General features: G+C 34.1%; 1 protein-coding gene across 1 annotated transcript; it reads right to left on the minus strand.

The window, feature by feature from the left end:
* Nucleotides 1-6,099: 6,099 nt before the first annotated feature.
* Nucleotides 6,100-10,937, minus strand: LOC140748303 (dTTP/UTP pyrophosphatase). The gene is made up of 4 exons (XM_073081135.1): nucleotides 10,610-10,937; nucleotides 9,984-10,225; nucleotides 9,580-9,726; nucleotides 6,100-9,375 (listed from the first exon to the last, which is right to left on the minus strand). Exons 1-4 carry the CDS (start codon nucleotides 10,697-10,699, stop codon nucleotides 9,237-9,239), a joined length of 618 nt encoding a protein of 205 aa, XP_072937236.1. The 5' UTR covers nucleotides 10,700-10,937; the 3' UTR covers nucleotides 6,100-9,236.
* Between the last annotated feature and the right edge of the window lie 9,013 nt (nucleotides 10,938-19,950).

The following is a 19,950-nucleotide window of genomic DNA, read 5'->3' on the forward strand; positions in this document are numbered from 1 at the left end:
CCACTGCTCACTTACTCTAGTACTAGCTGGTAGTTTACTGTACTGTACTGGACCGATTACTAAGCGAAATACACAGCGTAGCATAAGATACTTACAGAATGGTATACCTACACCTACTTATTTTGAGAACATACTTAATAGAAGTTGAAAGTTTACCTATATGATCCCATTTGAAATGCATCTCAATTTTGCACAGTATTTTTGCACGCACTCTATCACTATAGTTTGGAGGTAAAAGCTCGTATTATGATACCACAACATTATTGAACCAATCTCGTTATTTAGCGAAGATACGAGTAGAGTATTTGGTAACACTAAATTGCGTATCTTCTCGTATACGAGAAGAGTATTTAGTGTTACTAAATACTCTTCTCGTATCTTGTCGTTTAGTGTTAGATTATTATAAATCTAGTAATGCTGAGCACTATTCCCGTGTAAAGCAACACGGGCGACAAACAACGTTTGAAAGTACCTAAGCTAATTTTACTCAGCTCGTTGTTTGGACAAGTGAGTTTACGAGCTAATGTTTCAGTGAACGCATCGCTACGCGGCAAGGGCTGTCCATAAAGAACCGTTTGAAGCTTAGCTTTTAGTAGACAACGGTACCGAATAGACTAATGCAAGATCTTCAATCACGTAGGACCTACGTAAACTTAGTCGTTAGTCTTTGAAAAGTCATCGTCTCCTAAGGATAGAAATACGAGGATTAATAGCGCGTGTTGGTTTGTCGCGAAATCAAATAAGTAAAACAAAAATCGATTGATTAAACGATAAAAATAATTAATTTCTCGCTTCAGGTGATTTCTAATCGATGGTGCCTGATTTATCACACCTTATATAACAAAAAATAAATATCATCAAAATCGGAGCTCTTTCTTTTCATTTCAATATTTCATTGACGCAATTAGGTATCAGTGATAGATATTCAATAGGTACTACGCAGAAAGTGGCTGTTACACAATAGGAATGTGGATTGTAATTAAACATAAACAATTATTATTATTACTTATCAAGTAGTTTATTTACTATCTGAACGGACTGTAAAGTAATTAGACCACAGTAAATTTGATCCTTTTTTAATTTCTCCTAAAACTTTCCCACCAAAGCGACTCCAGTCAGAGGAACATGGCAGACGAACAAAATTGCAGCTTACAATAGACAAAACGAAATAAAAGCGTCGCATCGTTATAGTTCCCGGATCGAGAACACATGCCCGAGATCCGGTGCATCTGTTCGCGATTCCCACACCCGCACGTTTTTTCAATTCCAATTCCGATTTTGGGAACAATCGGAAGTTAAAGCTGACAAGGTTTAATATTAATTGTAATTGAGATTTAATAGAACTCAGGAGCGGCAGTGAATACCAGTAGGTACACACTGAGCAACCTTTATGTAGCACTGTGTATCTCAGCTTACTACGAACTTTATGATATCTAAATACTTAATACATTTATTGGTTATCTTTGCAACTACAAGTACCTACCTAGTACCAACTTATCTATTGATATTCAAACCCCACGTCAAACTTTTATATGTTTTATTTATGCACTAAAACTATTGGACTAATTATGCGTAGTAGTAGTTCAGAGTTTCGATTAATGTTAATGTATAATGCTGTTGGAACACTAACACTAACTACTATTAAAATTATTTTATTCATAAGACCAATCCTTCAATATACATAAAACTGATAATTAAAATACTTTTATTATATAATCATGTAATCTATTGATCTAAAATTTTGTTTTGCAACGTACAGGATGAGGGCAGAGGAGTTGATGCGAAAGCAAGACGCCGGAGACAGGTGGCAAATCTCTAGCATTCTCTAGTTCCCACACCAAACAATAGTTTTTTATACCGCCAGTGGCATCTACAGACTCTCGAAGATTTGTCGAAAAAAGTAATGAGAGTAGAGATGATACCACACGATATAAATGTCTTTAGAAATATCGATAACTTATTTCTTCTGTGCTTATTTTTCGAATAATTCTACCGTTTTTTTTTATAATTTGGTAGAGATAGACTATTAATCTGTTTTCAATACTTAGTTTTGGTAGGTAAGAAATTAGTACTCGTATTATTGTTATATTTGAAACAATAATATTTCTAATAATTTTATGAGGATAGGTATTAGTCACAATTATTTTATGTACCCAATTATAGTTCATGCCAAACTGCTAATCCGCTCTGAAGTTGTTGCGAGCAGGTGTAGTCATACAATTTGCTGTGGCGACGCGATTCATTTCTATATTTAGAGCTGACTAGCAATTTTACGCGGACTATACCTAAATATATAGTAAGTATAGGTAAAATTTTGTAAAAATACGAATCATTGACTGGAATTAGATACAATTCATTTCACGTCTGAAATAACTCCACATGGGTAGCAACGCATTTGTGGCCGATCTTAAGTAGAACTTCAATCTTATCTGGGGTTGATTAGAGACGTACATGCCATTGAATAGACTGCATACTTATCATAACATAAAATAATAATATAATATTCGCTACTCGATAAATTGCCACTGCACTAGCCCCACACGCGACACCTTCCGCACTCCCACGCGTTATGGTTATAACTGTGCGATGGAAACGAGAACACTACGAATTACAATGCTATCAAATGAGCATAATAGACTCACAAAACAATACTATAAAACGTATAAGCCTTGCGAGTTGCCTAAATTATGAAAATCTCATAATTGACCAAATCTGAGTAACATACCTACAAAGTTGAAGATCATTTTAATTAAATTAGGAAACCATTGACTTCACATTCGATTACGCAAATCTGAACAAGGTTTTGCTATATTTATGATCCGTGAGAAATAGTTAAAAACAACGCAAATAAATATGTCATTATAATCACGGAATACCGATTGTAATAGTTAAGTGGAGATTAGTAAATTAGTACAAAATTATGGGTTTATATTTCGTTAGTCAAGGTAAATACTGAGTACAGGGGGAAAAACATAATAAACATTACGTAGGTAGGTACGTGATATTTATTATTTATCATAATAATATATGGTTAAAACTAAGTTTTATGTTTGTCATGTAAACAAGCTACCACAATGAGTTTTACTTGCATGTTTAAAAATAAACTTATTGAAGTTCAGTGCCTACGTTTTAGAAAAGATTAATGTGTTTTAAGTCCATACGACGTATGTATAAATGGGTCTTTAATCGTTCGATTTGTTCGAAACTACGAATACATGCTAACTATAAGTGTTCACACGATACAACAATGGCCGCGGGATGTAACCCAACACTCGCACAATCGAAGGTGACACTGCGAGTACTGCAACGCACAGTTGCAGTTCACATCGTTAATCCGTTCCTTGGAACTGCTTACTTCCAACGATCGTGTTTCGCCAAACTACTCCCGATTGATAAGCTTAAACATTGTCTCATTTTTACAGACCACCAACCTCGTTTTTTTAGCCGTCTTGAAAGATAAATGCAACTTTAGTGTTCATATTTAGTCCAAGTTTATCTAGAGTCTACCTATCGTAATACCTACGTTCTAGGACTGCGGTCAATTTATGATTAGACTAACAGTAGCTTGAGAGAAGTAATTTGGTACATATATACTTATATGATGTGATTTTTACTTCTATAAACCGTTTGTTAAGCTAAAAAGTTACTATAAACGGATGTAAAGTTTAAAGGTAAGGTTTAAACCCTAAATGGCAAGTGTAAGTTCTGGCTCACATTTTCAGCTCAGCTATACCTACTGATTACATACAGATAAATCGTTAAAAATATAAATAACGTAGACTATGCGTCATTATTTGTTACAGGTGCATGAATTTTAACTGAAATTTAAATTCAACTAAAATTAAAAAATATAATATACTACCGTTCAAGAGCACGTGACAAACGTACAACATATCGAAAGCTTAGTAATCCTATTTTTGCCCTATGGATACGGAATTGTAGTAATGAGAGCGCCTGTTATAAATTACACGCAATCTTACGACTCTACATCGAACTCTACATCTTACTACACTGAATACTTCATTTTTGTTCATTGTTTTATCAACATAACACCTAAATACCGATCATCATTAAATATTATTTAAGTACATATCTTATATGTAGCTATAGTGACCTAATCAAAGAAGTAAAGGACCCTTAATAGGTTATTCGTTCGTCAAGAACTAGTTACAGGATGACTCAACTTATTAACTGAATTGCCGAACGTCTGAATAGGTACCTACATGCTGAAATGTATCAGTTTACGATACTAAAATAATTTAATCATGTTTATTGTCATCCTGCCTTATGTAACTAGTTACGTAAGGATATAAACGGCTCATCACTCACGTCGAGCAAGCAGGTAGCCCGCAATCTAAGACATCCTGCCAGGACCTAAGTCCTGCGAAACTACTGCATTCCACTGATGACAGACTCGAATTAAGATATCCAGGGTTGACAGCAAGATTTAGTAAAATAATAATTAAATGTTATAAATGGTGGTGGTAGAGCCCTTTGTGGTTCGACTACGATGGCATCACCGGCACACCTGCTCGTATTTCTGCATAATAACAGCAGTGTTAAGCGCTGCTGTGCTATGATTTAAAGGGTATGGTAAGACAGGCCTACTTTTCGTAGTGGCGTATGTGTGTCCGACTTCAGGTAGGAATATCTAATCCTATCTGGGATAGATTACAAATGTCCCTGGGCGGCAGTAGCCGCTTACCGTCAGGTGGACTGTATGCTCGTTTGCTACTCATATATTATAAAAAAAAAGTTTAAATCGCAGTGATAGCTTAGTGGTTTGAAATTTGGTATTTTATACTGGAAGTTAGTATTGAATGTCAGACCGCCCCACTAGTTTCTCGAAGTTATTCATAATAGAAATTAACATAAATGAAAACATAGTGAAATCTTTTTAATGTGCATTTGAAATATATCGGTACTTGGCTAACTTGGTGGACTATGGCCCGATTCCTCTTGCTTTAAAACGAGACCCGTTCCCAGCATTGGGATAAATGTAGGTTGATGATGATACTGGTATTCGACAGCTAATGAAATTATAATAATAATATGCAGCATGTAACACTATTCTTGGTTAGTCGTCCAGGCCCCACCTCTTGACGTAGGCTGCACCAGAAAAATCAATAGACATATGAAATATTGACCTTATTATTATGCTTTTTAAACGATTCATAACAAACCAGCAATTTTTCACGACTAGGTTATTAGTTTTTGTTAGGTAATAACAATAACACTGATCATTTTCTTTCCAAGCACAGAAACAGAACACCGCAAAACGTTTTACATTTGCGGACTAACTTGGAACGCTCCGTGTGCTAGTGAAAGCTATTTTCCATGCCTCTTCGATCTTATTACACCACTGTCCACTATATAGCAACATAGATTTAGGGACCTTATGTACGAAATTCTTTCAGTACTAAAAATAGTAAATACATAAATTAACAAAGTGCATGAAATTTTATGGTTGCTTCTTACCTGCCTAACTTTTACCTCTTTTAACTAAATTGTATAGATACCTCGATATGTTATAGCTTCTCTTGCCTTCTCACTCTTTTTGGTGCTTAATAAGCGAGAGGTACGAGGATACCGATACTGGGGGAGCCAAGTAGGGTCACCATAACAAAATAAAAGGCAATGTATCTGGTATGAACCCAAGGTATGCAAGAACAAAATTAAGTTAAGAACGTGGTGCATTGCACGTTGAAGAAATCGTATTTAAATAAGAACTGACTTATGTTAATTATTAATTCAAATTTAGGGAAGTGTAAGAAGGGAAAGTACTGTTACTGAAATATTTATAATTTAAAATAAACGAGTAAGCAAAATTTAAGTTTTAAGTTTAAACGAGTAAATAAAAGTTAAGTTTTCGTTTTGATCTATCTCTGGAGTTGAAACCTAAATAGCTAATAGTTTAAAACCGTCATGGATCTACATAATGAGTAGTACAATATGTTAGTAAGAAAAGTACGTATTTAATTATCAATTGTAAATGTAATAAATTAAATGGGACAGTATGATTAAAAGTAAATAAACAGTAACCCTACTTCCCAGTTATGCGGCCTGCGGCTTGCGGTGTGCGTCACGCGTCGATTTCCCTTTCCGAACGGCGCAGCCGCACTGCTGTGCCGCGTCATAACAAGTATGGCCGCAAGGGCCGCGCGGCTTTCACATTGTTTTGTGTTTTAATATCTCTAAAATGGATAGTTTTTCATCTCAAGAAGAAGAAGACTTAATTAGTTTAGTAGGCGCATACCCCTGTCTCTACGATAACTCGAATGCAACTTACAAAAACGTAATATTTAGAGAAAATGTTTGGCGGGAAATTGGAGCACAACTGAATAAAAATCGTGAGTATTTAATAATAAATGTACTCTATTTACTGTTTTATCCGACTAGTGATTAAAGTAACAGACAACAAACACCAACGACGTATTTTGTTGTGCCAATCAAACAATTTACGTTGTTTTGTCTTTTGAATTGGAGATTGGAGTAAAGTTAGCGGAGTAATGGAGTTGACTGACATTTGTTGCGGTTTGCTAATATGACATGACGCAGAGTCGCAGGCAAAGCAAACCATATTTATTATGCTACAACAGCGACATCTAGATCTTTTTCTTCTAACATTATAGCCTCCAAATGTGATGCTAGATGTCACTGATGCCTCTTAAAAATATTTTCAAATAAAAGCAATGACTATTTTACTACATATTCATGGTAAGTGGCCACTGCAACTTATAATTGTCAACAATCACTCACTCACACGAGTCACACGTATGCGTTAGGTAGCTACTATTTCTTAGAAGTGCGTTGGTGCTTCACTTGATGTTGGGACATTACTTATTAATTAAATAGTAGGTAACTATAGGAGGTAGGTACTTACCTAATCGAGGATTTATTGTTATAGCTGACTCTTGTAAAAGCCGATGGAGAAACATAAAGGACACGTACGCTCGCCAAAAAAAGAAAGTGCTCTCTGGAATCGGTTCTGCAACATCTAAGAACCCCAGACATAAATTCCAGACTTATAGCAGATTGTTAAGTTTTTTAGATAATGTGAAAAGTGAAAAGGATATCACTAATGTCGACATCAATTCACAATTAGAACTGTATATGCAGTCAGAAGATAATAATACAGATCTCCAAGCCGATGAATCTTCGCCTTCAGAGAAGGAATCAAGAAAGAAAAGAACAAGACCCATTAAAAAATCGCTAGGCAATAATACCATTTTCCCATATCTTCAAAAACGAGATGATGCTCGGCAACAGGCACTGTTACAGAATGCTGCATCTTGTATAAAAGACAATGAAGACGAAATAGGATCATTTGCAAGTCACATGAAGAATGTTCTGAGAAAACTAACGCCGCTACTACGTATTCGGGCGAAACAGGAACTTTTTGAGGTGCTTACTAAGTACGAGGTGATGGCAGTTGACCCTCTGTATTTACCGAACTCCTGCTGCACCGCAACTACAACGCAGGCAATACCCGGAGCTGTAAATTCACCTGTGAGGCAATCATTAATCAGGGAAGTGGAAAATCCTCACACACACCATCATGGCCCCAATTAACTGTTGTTGTGTAAATACAAGCTACTTAATCCTGCCTAATCAAAATTGATATTTTAATCTTAATATTTATCGATAAATATTTGTCATAATTTAAAAAAGACTGTTAATCTACTTCAAAAAAAATTTTTAAAGAAGTTTGGCATCTACTTCCATACGCAACTTCGGCTTACGTATATTTAGAGTTGTAATATTATATATGTACATGAATCTAAAATAGGTAAATAGTTTATTATTATTATTTTAAGTAACAAATAAAACCTTTCAATAAAATAAGTGCGTGTATTTTTTAATTTACCATTTCTATTGCTATTTAAAATAGGTTATTCCTTAAAATGCATAAGCACATAATGTCATAATTATAAACTGTAGAATATCAACGTACCTAACCCGTAAATTTGAATTGTCTTTGAAAATTGAATAATTTCACACTTCCTTAATTTACATTTACCTAAATGGATAATCTGACCTGAATACATGGATTAGTACCTGAGTATGATAACAAGTCTGTCATCAACATGACGCAACTAACGCGCTAAGAAAAATATGCATTTTGGGAATAGAAGACAGGTATTTATTGATATTGAAATTAGTAAATTTAAACAAATATGTATTACAATATAGTCTCAGCATCACTGAATATAAATTTTCATGCTGGTATGCATTGTTTTCTTTTTAAAACCGCACAAAAAAAACTTCAAAAATTGCAAGCTTTTTATTAAAGCTGTCCAATTCAAAAATGCACATATCATAAAGTAATAATGATAAGATTTGTACTAATAAACATAACACAGGATCTATTTACAATACAATAATCAACATTTGGTTAAAATAATTAACTATACAATTAAATAACAGTAGAAGAAACTCAACATTAAGCTACCAACTGCAGGTAATCACGTCCACTCGGAATGGTTATTAAAAGTGCATCATAAAACTTGTCCACTTCTTAAACTTTATGGAAAGTCTGGTAAACTAAAGAAAATCACGATTATGTATTAAGTAAATTATTGGATGTTAAAAATAAAAACATTCAATTCTCAATAGTCTATGAAACAAGTTATTTCCTTGTGCAATTTATGTTATACGGTACGTATACCATATACTGTAAATTATTAATATATATAATATATGGTAAATATTAATAATAAATTTGCTATTTTTTATCCACTTCCAAAAAGGAAGAGGTAAATACTACGCTGTTTAGTACTATGGACAATAAATTATGAGAGCACAACTACAAAGAGACTCCTCCAAGGCATTTAAAAACTGCCTGTGTGAGTTGTCTTGTAAATGAATGAACAAATGAATGAATGAATTTATTTGTAAAAGTATGCCTTTATAGTTTTAATTATACATAATTGCATTTAACATACTCCACAAGACTAAAAAGATTTGTACACTGGACCATTTTTGACAGCTTGAAGTGTAAAAAATGGATTGCTATATTGGTATAACAGCCGGCAGGTTTGATTTAAAGGAATATACCTTATTATGCTTACAGCATAACAATCTAAGACTAGTTTAACAACAACATGAAAGTTTTAAAACAATAATTAGCTAATTATCATACTCAATGGTAACAAATGAAAATTACCTAATTTATGTCCTTGGATTTTGTTTGACCTTTGTCAAGGAATTAAAATTTGTCTATAGGTACTGAACATTCAACATTCCTTAAACATGTCATAGATTACAGAACAAAGCCTGTACAGGGGCAGTCCCACTACAGTGAAGTAGTCACCTTCAACCCTCTCTACAAATGTACCACCAATGCCCTGGATCCCGTAGCCACCTGCTTTATCCCTGAAAACATATACAATGTTAGTTTTCAAGGCACCATTAGCTTTATAAAAAATCTATGCAAAAGCAAATACTAGGTACATTTTCATGCCTTATTGCTCTCATATAAATTAAACATCTTTAATCTTATTTCCAATACAATTACCTGCAAAGTACAGTTAGAAAATAATAAATGCATGTTTTATTACTACATAAAATAGGTCTTACATGGGTTCTCCAGAAGCAATGTAAGCCCTTATTTGTTGTTCATCCAGTTTTCCAAAAACCACATCTGTCTTCTCAGTAAATTTGACAACTTCTTCACATCTTTTTACCACCACACCAGTGTACACTGTATGTTTTCTGCCAGCTAGCCTGTAAGGAATACCTTCATAGCATATTTTATGGTGTAATGATAATACAATACAATTTAAATTACTTATCTCACTTAACAATATACATCTTCTGGAAGATTACAAAGAAAGGCATAGGTATGATAAATGTTCACCTAACTTTAAAAGGTGAACTTTAAAACATTATTGTGGAATCAGACAGTATACAGGAACACATTAAAAATAATGTACAATGTTTAATGTAAGACAATGAAAAATAAATGAATTTCAAAAATATACCTGGAGAGCATTATAAAAGCTTCTTGTTCTGTTGTGGGTTTGCCAAACATTTCACCATCCAGTGTGACCATTGTATCAGCCCCAATCACCATGTCTGGGGGATCACCTTGACTCTGTAGCCTGCCATCAACTTCTAGAACCTTCTGTAAAGCTGTCTCTTCTACAAATTCAGAGAAGCTTCCGAATTTTTTAGGATCTAAATCCTCCTCAAATAGTGATGCACACAACTTGACCTTTAAGCCCTGTAAATGACATAATTTCCTTGAAACTTATGAATAAAGTGTTTATACACTGCATTTTATTTTTTTTACAATGTTAGTACTGATATTAGACAAGTATAAATAAGTTTAAATATTGTTTAACTGTTTTTTTTTTATTGTATTGTAGTTCCTCTGAATAAATGAATATAATGTATTAAATATTTTCACCAAAATTATAATTACGTGACGACTAACGAGGTTAAGATAAACGCAAATAAACATATTAGTGTAAATAATGCAATAGTACTTTTGCTAGACTAATAATATTGTTCCTACTAATATGGTTCACTTCTATGTCAGCTATCTGCATTATTCCATTTATAAATGTATTAAGTATACAAAATACAAATCTAGGAATTAACTTACAATATTTTCAATGAGTTCTTTTCTTCTTGGGGAGCCACTTGCCAAAACAATATTTTTTTGCTTCAAAACATTCATAACTGGCTGTAACATTTTGTTGTTGAAATCGTAAACGTTGTCCTTATATAATATGATTTATAAAACAAAATAAAAAATACACGAATATACTGTGTCGCACTACAAGATAACAACAAATTTTTTTAAGGTTATGTTAGGGATAATTTATCATTTATCAAAGTTCAAATTGCCGCGAATTTAGATTTTGACTATAATTATTTTCGTGTTTTGACATCATATATTTTAGCCAATTTGATAGAACAACATTGCCATTTACAGTTATTTAAAGTAGGTACGTAGGTATACAGAAATAAATAATTCAAGTGCATTATGTTGGTGAACTTAGCATAGCATTTTCCAGCAGAGCACTAAAAAATGAGAGTTCTATTCGCATGCACATGAGTTCTATAGTTCCTGATAGTTTTCAGGAATAGTTCTGGCGATTTCACGGAGATAAAGCAGAATAAAATAATGATCTGCTAACTTCACAGAGCAGAGCATTTTCTACAAAATTGAAAAAAAAAGCTATTGATTAGTGTAATTAGCTTAATATCTAGAGTTCCTAATAGTTTTCAGTGATAGTTCTCGCGAAATAAACTTAAAAAATAATTTATAGATAAAATAAATAGACAAAAATTTAACCAAAAAAAAAATATGCAAAAAGGTTATTTAAAAGTGGAAACTCGTCGATTTTGCAAAGCCTAGTAATAAAATGATACATTTGTACAATAACTGACCCAGGAACTCACACTAAAGTGCCAGCACACTACAGCATACTAGAATAGTACAAATCGGAAAGATTTTCGACAAAACTTTTTTTCATATTATTTTCACGTAACCAGGGGGAAGGAACTCAGCGGTTTTACATAGGCTAGTAATATGGCTACAATTTAAAAATATAACCAATCCTAGAACTCACACTAAAGTGCCAGCAGAGCATACTAGAATAACAAAAATCGGATGGAGTTTCCAGAAATATATTTTTTTAATTATTTCCACGTAACCAGATAGCGGGAACTCATCGGTTTTATATAGACTAGTAACATAGCTACAATTTAAAAATATAACCAATCCCAGAACTCTCACTAAAGTGCCAGCAGAGCATACTAGAATAACAAAAATCGGATGGATTTTCGACAAATATTTTTTTTTAAATCATGACCACGTAACAAGATGGCGGGAACTCATCGGTTTTATGTAGATTAGTAACATAGCTACAATTTAAAAATACAACCAATCCCAGAACTCACACTAAAGTGCCAGCAGAGCATACTAGAATAACAAAAATCGGATGGAGTTTCGACAAATATTTTTTTTTAATTATTTCCACGTAACCAGATAGCGGGAACTCATCGGTTTTATATAGACTAGTAACATAGCTACAATTCAAAAATATAACTAATCCCAGAACTCACACTAAAGTGCCAGCAGAGCATACTAGAATAGCAAAAATCGGATGGATTTTCGACAAATATTTTTTTTTCAATCATGTCCACGTAACCAGATGGCAGGAACTGATCGGTTTTATGTAGACTAGTAACATAGCTACAATTTAAAATTACAACCAATCCCAGAACTCACACTAAAGTGCCAGCAGAGCATACTAGAATAACAAAAATTGGATGGATTTTCGACAAATATATTTTTACAATCATGTCCACGTAACCAGATGGCAAGAACTCATCGGTTTTATGTAGACTAGTACCATAGATACAATTTAAAATTACAACCAATCCCAGAACTCACACTAAAGTGCCAGCAGAGCATACTAGAATAACAAAAATTAGATGGATTTTCGACAAATATATTTTAACAATCATATCCACGTAACCAGATAGCGAGAACTCATCGGTTTTACATAGACAAGTAACATAGCTACAATTTAAAAATATAACCAATCCCAGAACTCACACTAAAGTGCCAGCAGAGCATACTAGAATAGCAAAAATCGGATGGATTTTCGACAAATATTTTTTTTTCAATCATGTCCACGTAACCATATGGCGAGAACTCATCGGTTTTATGTAGAATAGTAACATAGCTACAATTTAAAAATACAAACAATCCCAGAACTCACACTAAAGTGCCAGCAGAGCATACTAAAATAGCAAAAATCGGATGGATTTTCGACAAATATTTTTTTTCAATCATGTCCACGTAACCAGATGGCGGAAACTCATCGGTTTTATGTAGACTAGTAACATAGCTACAATTTAAAAATACAACCAATCCCAGAACTCACACTAAAGTGCCAGCAGAGCATACTAGAATAGCAAAAATCAGATGGATTTTCGACAAATATTTTTTTCAATCATGTCCACGTAACCAGATGGCGGGAACTCATCGGTTTTATGTAGACTAGTAACATAGCTACAATTTAAAAATACAACCAATCCCAGAACTCACACTAAAGTGCCAGCAGAGCATACTAGAATAGCAAAAATCGGATGGAATTTCGACAAATATTTTTTTTTCAATCATGTCCTGGTAACCAGATGGCGAGAACTCATCGGTTTTATGTAGACTAGTAATATAGCTACAACTTAAAAATACAAACAATCCCCGAACTCACACTAAAGTGCCAGCAGAGCATACTAGAATAACAAAAATTAGATGGATTTTCGACAAATATATTTTAACAATCATATCCACGTAACCAGATAGCGAGAACTCATCGGTTTTACATAGACAAGTAAAATAGCTACAATTTAAAAATATAACCAATCCCAGAACTCACACTAAAGTGCCAGCAGAGCATACTAGAATAGCAAAAATCGGATGGATTTTCGACAAATATTTTTTTTTCAATCATGTCCACGTAACCATATGGCGAGAACTCATCGGTTTTATGTAGACTAGTAACATAGCTACAATTTAAAAATACAACCAATCCCAGAACTCACACTAAAGTGCCAGCAGAGCATACTAGAATAGCAAAAATCTGATGGATTTTCGACAAATATTTTTTTGAATCATGTCCACGTAACCAGATGGCGAGAACTCATCGGTTTTATGTAGACTAGTAATATAGCTACAATTTAAAAATACAAACAATCCCAGAACTCACACTAAAGTGCCAGCAGAGCATACTAAAATAGCAAAAATCGGATGGATTTTCGACAAATATTTTTTTTCAATCATGTCCACGTAACCAGATGGCGGGAACTCATCGGTTTTATGTAGACTAGTAACATAGCTACAATTTAAAAATACAACCAATCCCAGAACTCACACTAAAGTGCCAGCAGAGCATACTAGAATAACAAAAATCGGATGGAGTTTCGACAAATATTTTTTTTTAATTATTTCCACGTAACCAGATAGCGGGAACTCATCGGTTTTATATAGACTAGTAACAAACCTACAATTTAAAAATATAACCAATCCCAGAACTCACACTAAAGTGCCAGCAGAGCATACTAGAATAGCAAAAATCGGATGGATTTTCGACAAATATTTTTTTTTCAATCATGTCCACGTAACCAGATGGCTGGAACTCATCGGTTTTATGTAGACTAGTAACATAGTTACAATTTAAAAATACAACCAATCCCAGAACTCACACTAAAGTGCCAGCAGAGCATACTAGAATAACAAAAATTAGATGGATTTTCGACAAATATATTTTTACAATCATGTCCACGTAACCAGATGACGAGAACTCATCGGTTTTATGTAGGCTAGTAACAAACCTACAATTTAAAAATACAACCAATCCCAGAACTCACACTAAAGTGCCAGCAGAGCATACTAGAATAGCAAATATCGGATGGATTTTCGACAAATATTTTTTTCAATCATGTTCACGTAACCAGATGAAGGAACTCATCGGTTTTATATACAATAGTAACATAGCTACAATTTAAAATTACAACCAATCCCAGAACTCACACTAAAGTGCCAGCAGAGCATACTAGAATAACAAAAATTGGATGGATTTTCGACAAATATATTTTTACAATCATGTCCACGTAACCAGATGACGGGAACTAATCGGTTTTATGTAGACTAGTAACATAGCTACAATTTAAAAATACAACCAATCCCAGAACTCACACTAAAGTGCCAGCAGAGCATACTAGAATAACAAAAATTGGATGGATTTTCGACAAATATATTTTTACAATCATGTCCACGTGACCAGATAGCGGGAACTCATCGGTTTTATGTAGACTAGTATCATAGCTAATATTTAAAAATACAACCAATCCCAGAACTCACACTAAAGTGCCAGCAGAGCATACTAGAATAGCAAAAATCGGATGGAATTTCGACAAATATTTTTTTTTCAATCATGTCCTGGTAACCAGATGGCGAGAACTCATCGGTTTTATGTAGACTAGTAATATAGCTACAATTTAAAAATACAAACAATCCCCGAACTCACACTAAAGTGCCAGCAGAGCATACTAGAATAACAAAAATTAGATGGATTTTCGACAAATATATTTTAACAATCATATCCACGTAACCAGATAGCGAGAACTCATCGGTTTTACATAGACAAGTAACATAGCTACAATTTAAAAATATAACCAATCCCAGAACTCACACTAAAGTGCCAGCAGAGCATACTAGAATAGCAAAAATCGGATGGATTTTCGACAAATATTTTTTTTCAATCATGTCCACGTAACCATATGGCGAGAACTCATCGGTTTTATGTAGACTAGTAACATAGCTACAATTTAAAAATACAACCAATCCCAGAACTCACACTAAAGTGCCAGCAGAGCATACTAGAATAGCAAAAATCTGATGGATTTTCGACAAATATTTTTTTGAATCATGTCCACGTAACCAGATGGCGAGAACTCATCGGTTTTATGTAGACTAGTAATATAGCTACAATTTAAAAATACAAACAATCCCAGAACTCACACTAAAGTGCCAGCAGAGCATACTAAAATAGCAAAAATCGGATGGATTTTCGACAAATATTTTTTTTCAATCATGTCCACGTAACCAGATGGCGGGAACTCATCGGTTTTATGTAGACTAGTAACATAGCTACAATTTAAAAATACAACCAATCCCAGAACTCACACTAAAGTGCCAGCAGAGCATACTAGAATAGCAAAAATCAGATGGATTTTCGACAAATATTTTTTTCAATCATGTCCACGTAACCAGATGGCGGGAACTCATCGGTTTTATGTAGACTAGTAACATAGCTACAATTTAAAAATACAACCAATCCCAGAACTCACACTAAAGTGCCAGCAGAGCATACTAGAATAGCAAAAATCGGATGGAATTTCGACAAATATTTTTTTTTCAATCATGTCCTGGTAACCAGATGGCGAGAACTCATCGGTTTTATGTAGACTAGTAATATAGCTACAACTTAAAAATACAAACAATCCCCGAACTCACACTAAAGTGCCAGCAGAGCATACTAGAATAGCAAAAATTAGATGGATTTTCGACAAATATATTTTAACAATCATATCCACGTAACCAGATAGCGAGAACTCATCGGTTTTACATAGACAAGTAACATAGCTACAATTTAAAAATATAACCAATCCCAGAACTCACACTAAAGTGCCAGCAGAGCATACTAGAATAGCAAAAATCGGATGGATTTTCGACAAATATTTTTTTTTCAATCATGTTCACGTAACCATATGGCGAGAACTCATCGGTTTTATGTAGACTAGTAACATAGCTACAATTTAAAAATACAACCAATCCCAGAACTCACACTAAAGTGCCAGCAGAGCATACTAGAATAGCAAAAATCTGATGGATTTCCGACAAATATTTTTTTGAATCATGTCCACGTAACCAGATGGCGAGAACTCATCGGTTTTATGTAGACTAGTAATATAGCTACAATTTAAAAATACAAACAATCCCAGAACTCACACTAAAGTGCCAGCAGAGCATACTAAAATAGCAAAAATCGGATGGATTTTCGACAAATATTTTTTTTCAATCATGTCCACGTAACCAGATGGCGGGAACTCATCGGTTTTATGTAGACTAGTAACATAGCTACAATTTAAAAATACAACCAATCCCAGAACTCACACTAAAGTGCCAGCAGAGCATACTAGAATAACAAAAATCGGATGGAGTTTCGACAAATATTTTTTTTTAATTATTTCCACGTAACCAGATAGCGGGAACTCATCGGTTTTATATAGACTAGTAACAAACCTACAATTTAAAAATATAACCAATCCCAGAACTCACACTAAAGTGCCAGCAGAGCATACTAGAATAGCAAAAATCGGATGGATTTTCGACAAATATTTTTTTTTCAATCATGTCCACGTAACCAGATGGCTGGAACTCATCGGTTTTATGTAGACTAGTAACATAGTTACAATTTAAAAATACAACCAATCCCAGAACTCACACTAAAGTGCCAGCAGAGCATACTAGAATAACAAAAATTAGATGGATTTTCGACAAATATATTTTTACAATCATGTCCACGTAACCAGATGACGAGAACTCATCGGTTTTATGTAGGCTAGTAACAAACCTACAATTTAAAAATACAACCAATCCCAGAACTCACACTAAAGTGCCAGCAGAGCATACTAGAATAGCAAAAATCGGATGGATTTTCGACAAATATTTTTTTCAATCATGTTCACGTAACCAGATGAAGGAACTCATCGGTTTTATATACAATAGTAACATAGCTACAATTTAAAATTACAACCAATCCCAGAACTCACACTAAAGTGCCAGCAGAGCATACTAGAATAACAAAAATCGGATGGATTTTCGACAAATATATTTTTACAATCATGTCCACGTAACCAGATGACGGGAACTAATCGGTTTTATGTAGACTAGTAACATAGCTACAATTTAAAAATACAACCAATCCCAGAACTCACACTAAAGTGCCAGCAGAGCATACTAGAATAACAAAAATTGGATGGATTTTCGACAAATATATTTTTACAATCATGTCCACGTGACCAGATAGCGGGAACTCATCGGTTTTATGTAGACTAGTATCATAGCTAATATTTAAAAATATAACTAATCCCAGAACTCACACTAAAGTGCCAGCAGAGCATACTAGAATAGCAAAAATCGGATGGAATTTCGACAAATATTTTTTTTTCAATCATGTCCACGTAACCAGATGGCGGGACTCATCGGTTTTATGTAGACTAGTAACATAGCTACAATTTAAAATTACAACCAATCCCAGAACTCACACTAAAGTGCCAGCAGAGCATACTAGAATAGCAAAAATCGGATGGATTTTCGACAAATATTTTTTTTTCAATCATGTCCACGTAACCAGATGACGAGAACTCATCGGTTTTATGTAGACTAGTGGTTGTATTTTTAAATTGTAGCTATGTTACTAGTCTACATAAAACCGATGAGTTCTTGCCATCTGATTACGTGGACATGTTTGAAAAAATATGTTTGTCGAAAATCTATCCAATTTTTGTTATTCTAGTATGCTCTGCTGGCACTTTAGTGTGAGTTCTGGGATTGGTTGTAATTTTAAATTGAAGCTATGTTACTAGTCTACATAAACCGATGATTCCCGCCATCTGGTTACGTGGACATGATTGAAAAAAAAATATTTGTCTAAATTCCATCCGATTTTTGCTATTCTAGTATGCTCTGCTGGCACTTTAGTGTGAGTTCTGGGATTAGTCATATTTTTAAATATTAGCTATGATACTAGTCTACATAAAACCGATGAGTTCCCGCTATCTGGTCACGTGGACATGATTGTAAAAATATATTTGTCGAAAATCCATCCAATTTTTGTTATTCTAGTATGCTCTGCTGGCACTTTAGTGTGAGTTCTGGGATTGGTTGTAATTTTAAATTGTAGCTATGTTACTATTGTATATAAAACCGATGAGATCCTTCATCTGGTTACGTGAACATGATTGAAAAAAATATTTGTCGAAAATCCATCCGATTTTTGCTATTCTAGTATGCTCTGCTGGCACTTTAGTGTGAGTTCTGGGATTGGTTGTATTTTTAAATTGTAGGTTTGTTACTAGCCTACATAAAACCGATGAGTTCTCGTCATCTGGTTACGTGGACATGATTGTAAAAATATATTTGTCGAAAATCCATCCAATTTTTGTTATTCTAGTATGCTCTGCTGGCACTTTAGTGTGAGTTCTGGGATTGGTTGTATTTTTAAATTGTAACTATGTTACTAGTCTACATAAAACCGATGAGTTCCAGCCATCTGGTTACGTGGACATGATTGAAAAAAAAATATTTGTCGAAAATCCATCCGATTTTTGTTATTCTAGCATGCTCTGCTGGCACTTTAGTGTGAGTTCTGGGATTGGTTATATTTTTAAATTATAGCTATGTTACTAGTCTATATAAAACCGATGAGTTCCCGCCATCTGGTTACGTGGACATGATTGAAAAAAAAATATTTGTCGAAAATCCATCCGATTTTTGTTATTCTAGCATGCTCTGCTGGCACTTTAGTGTGAGTTCTGGGATTGGTTATATTTTTAAATTATAGCTATGTTACTAGTCTATATAAAACCGATGAGTTCCCGCCATCTGGTCACGTGGACATGATTGAAAAAAAAATATTTGTCGAAAATCCATCCGATTTTTGCTATTTTAGTATGCTCTGCTGGCACTTTAGTGTGAGTTCTGGGATTGTTTGTATTTTTAAATTGTAGCTATATTACTAGTCTACATAAAACCGATGAGTTCTCGCCATCTGGTTACGTGGACATGATTCAAAAAAATATTTGTCGGAAATCCATCAGATTTTTGCTATTCTAGTATGCTCTGCTGGCACTTTAGTGTGAGTTCTGGGATTGGTTGTATTTTTAAATTGTAGCTATGTTACTAGTCTACATAAAACCGATGAGTTCTCGCCATATGGTTACGTGGACATGATTGAAAAAAAATATTTGTCGTAAATCCATCCGATTTTTGCTATTCTAGTATGCTCTGCTGGCACTTAAGTGTGAGTTCTGGGATTGGTTATATTTTTAAATTGTAGCTATGTTACTTGTCTATGTGAAACCGATGAGTTCTCGCTATCTGGTTACGTGGATATGATTGTTAAAATATATTTGTCGAAATTCCATCCGATTTTTGCTATTCTAGTATGCTCTGCTGGCACTTTAGTGGGAGTTCTGGGATTGGTTGTATTTTTAAATTGTAGCTATGGTACTAGTCTACATAAAACCGATGAGTTCTTGCCATCTGGTTACGTGGACATGATTGTAAAAATATATTTGTCGAAAATCCATCCAATTTTTGTTATTCTAGTATGCTCTGCTGGCACTTTAGTGTGAGTTCTG

The sequence above is a fragment of the Epargyreus clarus genome, unplaced genomic scaffold (genome assembly GCF_041222505.1).
Source record: "Epargyreus clarus isolate Ecla_fem2 unplaced genomic scaffold, WU_Ecla_fem_2.2 ptg000015l, whole genome shotgun sequence".
Taxonomy (NCBI): Eukaryota; Metazoa; Arthropoda; class Insecta; order Lepidoptera; family Hesperiidae; genus Epargyreus; species Epargyreus clarus.

What these genes read in the sequence shown, in the direction of transcription:
- LOC140748303 (XM_073081135.1), bottom strand. Translation starts at nt 10,699, where the DNA reads ATGTTACAGCCAGTTATGAATGTTTTGAAGCAAAAAAATATTGTTTTG. An exon ending in AAGAACTCATTGAAAATATT is followed by an intron (nt 10,226 to 10,609) that starts GTAAGTTAATTC and finishes TGTCATTTACAG; the next exon opens with GGCTTAAAGGTCAAGTTGTG. An exon ending in GCTTTTATAATGCTCTCCAG is followed by an intron (nt 9,727 to 9,983) that starts GTATATTTTTGA and finishes TATTCCTTACAG; the next exon opens with GCTAGCTGGCAGAAAACATA.